Source organism: Hylobates moloch, unplaced genomic scaffold (assembly GCF_009828535.3).
Source record: "Hylobates moloch isolate HMO894 unplaced genomic scaffold, HMol_V3 SCAFFOLD_8, whole genome shotgun sequence".
In the NCBI taxonomy this organism is placed as follows: Eukaryota; Metazoa; Chordata; class Mammalia; order Primates; family Hylobatidae; genus Hylobates; species Hylobates moloch.
In genome coordinates, this window is record NW_026652283.1 from 101,072,932 (window position 1) to 101,081,436 (window position 8,505).

At 37.9% G+C, this 8,505-nt stretch overlaps 1 protein-coding gene across 1 annotated transcript in view; it reads right to left on the reverse strand.

Moving 5' to 3' along the window:
- Window positions 1–8,474, reverse strand: part of ZCWPW2 (zinc finger CW-type and PWWP domain containing 2) — a 175,441-nt gene extending 166,967 nt beyond the window's left edge. Inside the window, exon 1 of the mRNA XM_032162248.2 lies at window positions 8,362–8,474. Coding sequence (XP_032018139.1) covers window positions 8,362–8,441 — 80 coding nt within the window. The 5' untranslated portion in view covers window positions 8,442–8,474. The remainder of the gene's footprint in view (window positions 1–8,361) is intronic.
- Window positions 8,475–8,505: the final 31 nt, after the last annotated feature.

Below are 8,505 nucleotides of genomic sequence, written 5' to 3' on the forward strand. Positions count from 1 at the left end.
GTCCCAGCTCAAATATTCAAGCAGAGAGAGCACGAACTCTCTCTTCGTCTACCTTTGGTTCTAGTCAAGCCCTCACTGGATTGGATGATGCTGCGCACTCACAATGTGGAGAGCAATCTGCTTTACTCCACCTACTATTCAAATGCTAATCTTATTCAGAGACACTCAAAAACATCCCAAAAATAATGTTTAACCAAATACATGGGCAGCCCACAGCACACCTTCAAGTTGACACATAAAATTAACCATCACACCAAATCAAAAATTTCACTTCTGTATTGTGTGAGTTGTGAGATTGGACGTTTTCCTTCTCCTTTGCTACATAATCTATTTGAAAAATGTAGCTTAACTTCCTTCTATAGATCTTAATGAACTTTAATGTCATCCTTTCATTATTATTTATTTGTAGCTTTATAAAATGGCTCTCCTCTGAATAATTGCTTTGTCTTCCTGGTTTTTATAATGTAAATGAAAGCCTCAAAACAGAATTATTTATTCTTCTCTTCCCATTTTAAGTAGGAAAAAAACTGATTTTTTTTCTTTATAGGCACATATAGAAACTATTGGCAAAAAAAAATGAAAGGGAATTTATTTTTTTCTTTTTTTTTCAATTATACTTTAAGTTCTAGGGTACATGTGCACAACGTGCAGGTTTGTTACATATGTATATGTGTGCCATGTTGGTGTGCTGCACCCATTAACTTGTCATTTACATTAGGTATATCTCCTAATGCTATCCTTCCCCCCTTCTCCCACCCAACGACAGGCCGTGGTGTGTAGTGTTCCTACCCTATGTCCAAGTGTTCTCATTGTTCAATTCCCGCCTATGAGTGAGAACATGTGGTGTTTGGTTTTCTGTCCTTGCTGAGAATGATAGTTTCCAGCTTCATCCCTGTCCCTACAAAGGATATGAGCTCATAACTTTTTATGGCTACATAGTATTCCATGGTGCATATGTGACACATTTTCCTCATCCAGTCTATCACTGATGGACATTTGGGTTAGTTCCAAGTCTTTGCTATTGTGAATAGTGCCGCAATAAACATACGTGTGCATGTGTCTTTATAGTAGCATGATTTATAATCCTTTGGGTATATATGCAGTAATGGGATGGCTGGGTCAAATAGTGTTTCTACTTCTAGATCCTTGAGGAATCGCCACACTGTCTTCCACAACGGTTGAACTAGTTTACAGTCCCAGCAACAGTGTAAAAGTGTTCCTATTGCTCCACATCCTCTCCAGCACCTGCTGTTTCCTGACTTTTTAATGATTGCCACTCTAACCGGTGTGAGATGCTATCTCATTGTGGTTTTGATTTGCATTTCTCTGATGGCCAGTGATGATGAGCATTTTTTCACGTGTCTGTTGGCTGCATAAATGTCTTCTTTTGAGAACTGTCTGTTCATATACTTCGCCCACTTTTTGATAGGGTTGTTTGATTTTTTTCTTGTAAATTTGTTTAAGTTCTTTGTCGATTCTGGATATTAGCCCTTTGTCAGATGAGTAGATTGTAAAAATTTTCTCCCATTCTGTAGGTTGCCTGTTCACTCTGATGGTAGTTTGTTACGCTGTGCAGAAGCTCTTTAGTTTAATTAGATCCCACTTGTCAATTTTGGCTTTTGTTGCCATTGCTTTTGGTGTTTCAGACATGAAGTCCTTGCCCATGCCTATGTCCTGAATGGTATTGCCTAGGTTTTCTTCTAGGGTTTTTATGGTTTTAGGACTGACATTTAAATCTTTAGTCCAACTTGAATTAATTTTTGTGTAAGGTGTAAGGAAGAGATCCAGTTTCAGCTTTTACATATGGCTAGCCAGTTTTCCCAGCACCATTTATTAAATAGGGAATCCTTTCCCCATTTCTTGTTTTTGTCAGGTTTGTCAAAGATCAGATGGTTGTAGATGTGTGGTATTATTTCTGAGGGCTCTGTTCTGTTCCATTGGTCTACATCTCTGTTTTGGTACCAGTACCATGCTGTTTTGGTTACTGCAGCCTTGTAGTATAATTTGAAGTGAGGTAGCATGATGCCTCAAGCTTTGTTGTTTTGGCTTAGGATTGACTTGGCAATGCGGACTTTTTGGTTCCATATGAACTTTAGTTTTTTCCAATTCTGTGAAGAAAGTCATTGGTAGCTTGATGGGGATGGCATTGAACCTATAAATTACTTTGGGCAGTATGGCCATTTTCACAATATTGATTCTTCCTCTCCATGAGCATGGAATGTTCTTCCATTTGTTTGTGTCCTCTTTTATTTCATTGAGCAGTGGTTTGTAATTCTCCTTGAAGAGGTCCTTCATGTCCCTTGTAAGTTGGATTCCTAGGTATTTTATTCTCTTTGAAGCAATTGTGAATGGGAGTTCACTCATGATTTGGCTGTTTGTCTGTTATTGATGTATAGGAATGCTTGTGATTTTTGCACATTGATTTTGTATCCTGAGACTTTGCTGAAGTTGCTTGTCAGCTTAAGGAGATTTTGGGCTGAGACGATGGGGTTTTCTAAATATACAATCACGTCATCTGCAAACAGGGACAATTTGACTTCCACTTTTCCTAATTGAATACCCTTTCTTTCTTTCTCCTGCCTGATTGCCCCGGCCAGAACTTCCAACACTATGTTGAACAAGAGTGGTGAGAGAAGGCATCCCTGTCTTGTGCCAGTTTTCAAAGGGAATGTTTCCAATTTTTGCCCATTCAGTATGGCTGTGGGTTTGTCATAAATAGCTCTTATTATTTTGAGATATGTCCTATCAATACCTAATTTATTGAGTTTTTAGCACGAAGGGTTTTTGAATTTTGTCAAAGGCCTTTTCTGCATCTGTTGAGATAATCATGTGGTTTTTGTCTTTGGTTCTGTTTATATGATGGATTATGTTTATTGATTTGCGTATGTTGAACCAGCCTTGCCTCCTAGGGATGAAGCCCACTTGATCATGGTGGATAAGCTTTTCGATGTGCTGCTGGATTCGGGTTGCCAGTCTTTTATTGAGGATTTTTGCATCGATGTTCATCAGGAATATTGGTCTAAAATTCTCTCTTTTTGTTGTGTCTCTGCCACGCTTTGGTATCAGGATGATGCTGGCCTCATAAAATGAGTTAGGGAGGATTCCCTCTTTTTCTATTCATTGGAATAGTTTCAGAAGGAATGGTACCAACTCCTCTTTGTACCTCTGGTAGAATTCGGCTGTGAATCCGTCTGGTTCTAGACTTTTTTTTTCATTGGTAGGCTCTTTATTGCCTCAATTTCAGAGCCTGTTATTGGTCTATTCAGGGATTCAACTTCTTCCTGGTTTAGTCTTGGGAGGGTGTATGTGTCAGGGAATTTATCCATTTCTTCTAGATTTTCTAGTTTATTTGCGTAAAGGTGTTTATAGTATTCTCTAATGATAGTTTGTATCTCTGTGGGATCAGTGGTGATATCCGCATGAAATAGAATTTCTTATCATGTTAAATTTCACACAGCTCTTTGTCAATGTGACTGGCTTCTCTAATACGTTTTACCTCCTTGTACTTTAAAAAAGCCATTTTGACTATTTCATCCCAGTGCCTAAAACAGTGTCTGGGACATGATAAGTGCTCAATAATTTGTCAAATACTGAATAAATGAACAAATTCATATCTCAAATAGCAAAAAAGTATAACCACAAAGCCTCTGAGGAGGGTTTATCTTACTTCATTTAATAAGAAGTATAGGATTCCCTCTACTGAGTCTTCTCTTACAATCTACCAACCTCCTCTGTTGCTGTTCTGCTTTTGGTTGGTCTCACATTTCTTCTCCCTATGATTTTTCATGTCAAGGGCTTTCTAGGACCATTAATTTTTCTTCACCATGTTTCTGCCAGAAAAATCACTGCATTTTGTCATTGTGCAGACAATTATGGCACTCATGTTTTATTTGGAAAAACAAACAAACAAACAAAAAAGCTCTGTCAGCAACCAATTCCTATAGCAAGCTCTGTCAGCAACCAATTCCAATTTTTAAGTCAAAAAGTTCTTAGTGAAACACAGATTGCATGTCTAGGACCCAACTTTCTGCTGGAGTCAAAGTCATAATTTCTTTTATAAATGAAATGTAAATGCCATGGTAATTTAAAATCTACCATCATGCATCTTTTTGAAAATTACATGAACAAGCTCTCCTTTAGCAGCTGGGAACTCGATATCATGCCTCTTTTCCCTGAATTCATATTTCCATCTCACTTCCTCCACATTAGCTTATCCCAATATAATGTATTCTAGTGTTTCAAAATATTTTAAATTGATCACCCTATCATACTTCCCTAAACAAAAAAAGTAAATTTTAAAATTTCCAAGAACATAAGTTCTAATACTGTGTCCTCATTAAATTACTACAACACTTTCGATGAGTATTAAACATATAACAAATTATAATTATTATAAAATATAAAAAGGATTTTTTTTTTTTTTTTTTGAGACAGAGTCTTGGTCTGTCACCCAGGCTGGAGTGCAGTGGTGCAATATCAGTTCACTGCGGCCTCTGCTTCCTGAGTTTAAGCAATTCTCATGCCTGAGCCTCCCCAGGTGGCTGGGACTACAGGAGTGAGCCACCATGTCTGGGTAATTTTTGTATTTTAGTAGAGATGGAGTTTCGCCATGTTGGCCAGGCTGGTCTTTAACTCCTGACCTTAGGTGATAGGCCCATCTCAGCCTCCCAAAGTGCTGGAATTACAGGCATGAGCCACTGAGCCTGGCCTATAAAATATAAAAAGCTTTTATTGGAAACGCATGTCATAAAAAAAATGGACAGGACCTTCTGCCCCCTCCCTCATTAGGCCATGTACCCAAAAATAAATACTACTTATTGCTAGAAAGAAACAGAATTTGGGTTAATGCTATTTTTATATTTTATTCTTCCATTCCAAACATTTGGGAGTGTAATGATTTCTGGTTATAGCAATAATCATTTGTGTGAACTCATAAGTTATATACCAAAAATCACATAGGGGTATGCTTCAAAAATTATTTTTAATGATCAGCTGATAACCCAATTTGGTCCTTCTGCAATTATTTTCTAAAGCAACTGTAACTCACCAATTTTGCAAAAGAGTTAACTACTCAGTCATTACAGTTATTCACTTTCTAAACACCACTATCAAGATTTAGGTCAGATAAGGTATCCCCATATTTGTCGGTGAGAGAGGGACAACTGCTAAAGAGGAAAGCAAAAAGATGTCTAGTTCAGTACACTCTGAGGAAGATCAATCTTAGGAATGAATACATGCAAGTTGACAACGTGAGAATTAATACTCTAAACTATCCTTAACTATATAACCACCACCCCCTGCCCCGAAAGCCTTTATGTTCCTCTCAAGGTTAAGGGTAAAGGATATATGTTGCCCAGTTCAGAGACTGCTGGTTTAAGATGCACACAGGTTTGGATACACACAGTTTAACAGAAGTCATGCACTGTAAGGCATACATAATTCTCTCCCTCTCATTCTCTGTGTGTGTGTGTGTGTGTGTGTGTGTGTGCGCGTGCATACATCTGAGATAGAGGGAAAGGAGGGGTAAGGAGACAAAGGAGAGGGGAGAGGGAGAAAGTACAGGGAAAACAGGGAAGACAACTGTGTATGCCCAAATACCAGGTTTTATTTTTGGTAGTATTCTTGAAATCATTTTTATCCTTGCCACTAAAACTATTCTCATACCCTAAAGATAGTAACCTGGACATGTGATACGTGAGGAAAAGAAAGGAAGAAGTTTCTGAAACAACACCGATGGAATGACACTGAAGCTGATATGAATATGAAAAGACAGACACTGCCATTTCAATTTAGTGGTATTGACATACTAAGTCTTCTTCCTCTGACAATAAAGAGCCACATCTATCCAGGGTGCACCAAAGCAGTCCTCAGAATATACAACAAAGAAACAGAAAACATGACCCCTGAGGTAATGATATTAATCAAATTAAATATACAATTTAAATCACTAATCAGAAATTCACTTAAAAATTTTTCTTAAAAATTGCACTTACTGTTTCTTTTTACTGTAAATATTCTTCACAGCTCAGATATAGACAAAGTCCTCATTTAAGAAAAAAAAAGGGGGGTTTTCATTATTTTTACATGTTGCCTAAGATTTGAAGCTCTAAAAATGCACCTTATTACCTAAAAATAAGAAAAAAGTACCAGGGCCCATATTCTTTGTTAAGATATTGCTTTGAAGGCCAATCTAATTCAGTGAAAAAGGGAACCCAGTCTCGCCAGTATCATGTCCTTCAGGAGCCCTTTCCCTGATGGAGAACATCTAGATCTTGGAGTTGGTGTACCGGGTGGAAAAAAGTGGAGAAGGGGCTTTTGTAATATCTTTTTTTTTTTTTTTAATAATGAGTGACAAGATGTAGACAGGACAATTTTTAAAGTGCCTGGTGTCAAGAGTGTTCAATTCAGTCCAAAACAGCCATTCTAAAAAAGATATATATATTTTTAAAGCAGTGACTTGTTTTGAAAATTTCAGATTGAATTTGTAGCTACAAAAAACGTAATGATTTAAAAGAAAAGAAACTGTCCCAAACTTGGCCTTGGAGACAGCTTTTTAGATGATGTAATTCACAACTCCCTCTTGGGAAAATATGAAAATTCCTGAAAAAAATCCCTAAGCAAAGTTCCAATAAATTTCAATGGAATCAAGATGCTCTGGAAAACCAACCACTCATAACTAGTTGGCTATCAGTTAAGATTATCATTTGGGACCCCTAAATTCTTTTCTTTCTTAGAGCTTAACAATTATCTAACCATTCTCTTTTCCTATAAAATGTCCTTATCAAGACTGTATCTTTTAATTAACTTATCAGAGGTCTTTCCCTGATAGTAAACCTTTAATACATGATTATATATGAACTGTGTAACAAGTTTTCTCTAATAATTTATTTTATTTGCTAAAGTTAATTGAAGCAGACACAGGGTGGAAAGTGACCATTTGCAGCTAAATCCAATGACTATATGGATTATATTTTGTCATAATCTAGCAGGGGTTCTACAACCTAAAAAGAAAAATTAAGATGTTTTACTTGACTAAAATAATAAAATTTGTACATCCTGGTTAAGCAAATACATTTCTTAATAAACCCATTATATGTTAATAAACCCATTGTGTAGTGTGCACTGTAAAACAAAAATTGACTGTCTCACCAGATAAACTTCAAAATAATGATTTATGACAACATTTTATCTTTACTTACTTAGAAAGATAAAAATGATGTCCCCTGCCTTTTCAACAATTCTTAAATTATTTTAAATTGTGAACATTCAAAAATATTTCTACACCTTCAAATTAAAAACCAGGTTACCACTTTATTTCTGATAACTTGTGATGCCTCAACCAATTTTGCTAGCATTCTGCAAAACTCTACTTGTGAAAACATACACCTAATGGTTGTTTTAAATTGAAAATTCTCAAAATGCATCATGGAGGCAATCAAAAAAGTTAAGGACGGATACTTGCTCAAAATATTAAAAACACTGCTCTCTTCCATTCTCCAGCCCAGTAAATCGAAGTAAATCGTTTCCTTTCTCAACGATAACATTAACACAGATTTCTAAGTATTTTTTAAAATATCATAAAACTTCAACTTGTGGTCTTTGTTCCTAACAGCTATAAATTTTCACTTAAATCTAAACCAAAAAAGAGAGGCTCAACAACAATAAAAACGAATTTTCACATAAACCCTGGAGTGAAATCCATCCTATTGGGCTGACAGTTGGGCTGATAGTTAAGGGGGCAGATGACAAAATAATACTTTAAGGAGGTGGTGAGTAATGTCCGTATTGCTAATTGGCGGTTAGTGACGTTAAATTTTCTATAATTATTGTTCCTTGTTTATTTGACCAATAATACCTTAGAGCTACAGGGGTTCCATCTGGCTGCGACATTCAGTGATTGTAATTAATCAACTACTTGTGACTCCACAGCTAGGGACTGTCTATCATCTAGAAATAACCAAGGTGGTGGCAACTCCAGGGAAGCCGGGCGCAACTCCAATACTTTGGCATCTTCTCCCTGTCTCTCATTCCATAAATTGAGCAGTGTGCTAGAAGTCGCAGTGTCGTTTGTGAATAACTATAGACCCCTACGCAATTCGTCGAGCTTGTGCCTCAAGTGATCGCCTGAGGGCTTGCAACTAGTTTAGAAAACAGAGGCTACAGAGGAACGGCTTCTAACAGACTTCCCAGTCCCCAGCCACGTCAGCTCGTAAGCCTGTAAGAGCGCTACTGAGCCGAGCCAGCACGCACCACACGGCCCAGGTACCCCCAAAAAGGACACTGAGTGAAAAAGACGCACTAGAGAGCGCCCCTGAAGGGGTCCCTCGGCCTAACAGACAAGGTGGCTGGTAACGCTCTTACCTATCTCCACTCCGCCTTCGCCTCCGCCTCCTGGCGCCGCGCGGCCCCGCCCCGTCCCGCCGCGGAGGCTCACGGGACATGTAGTACCCCGCGCGCCACTCCTGCACTTCCCCACCCCCACGACCGAACCTGCCTTCGCTAACG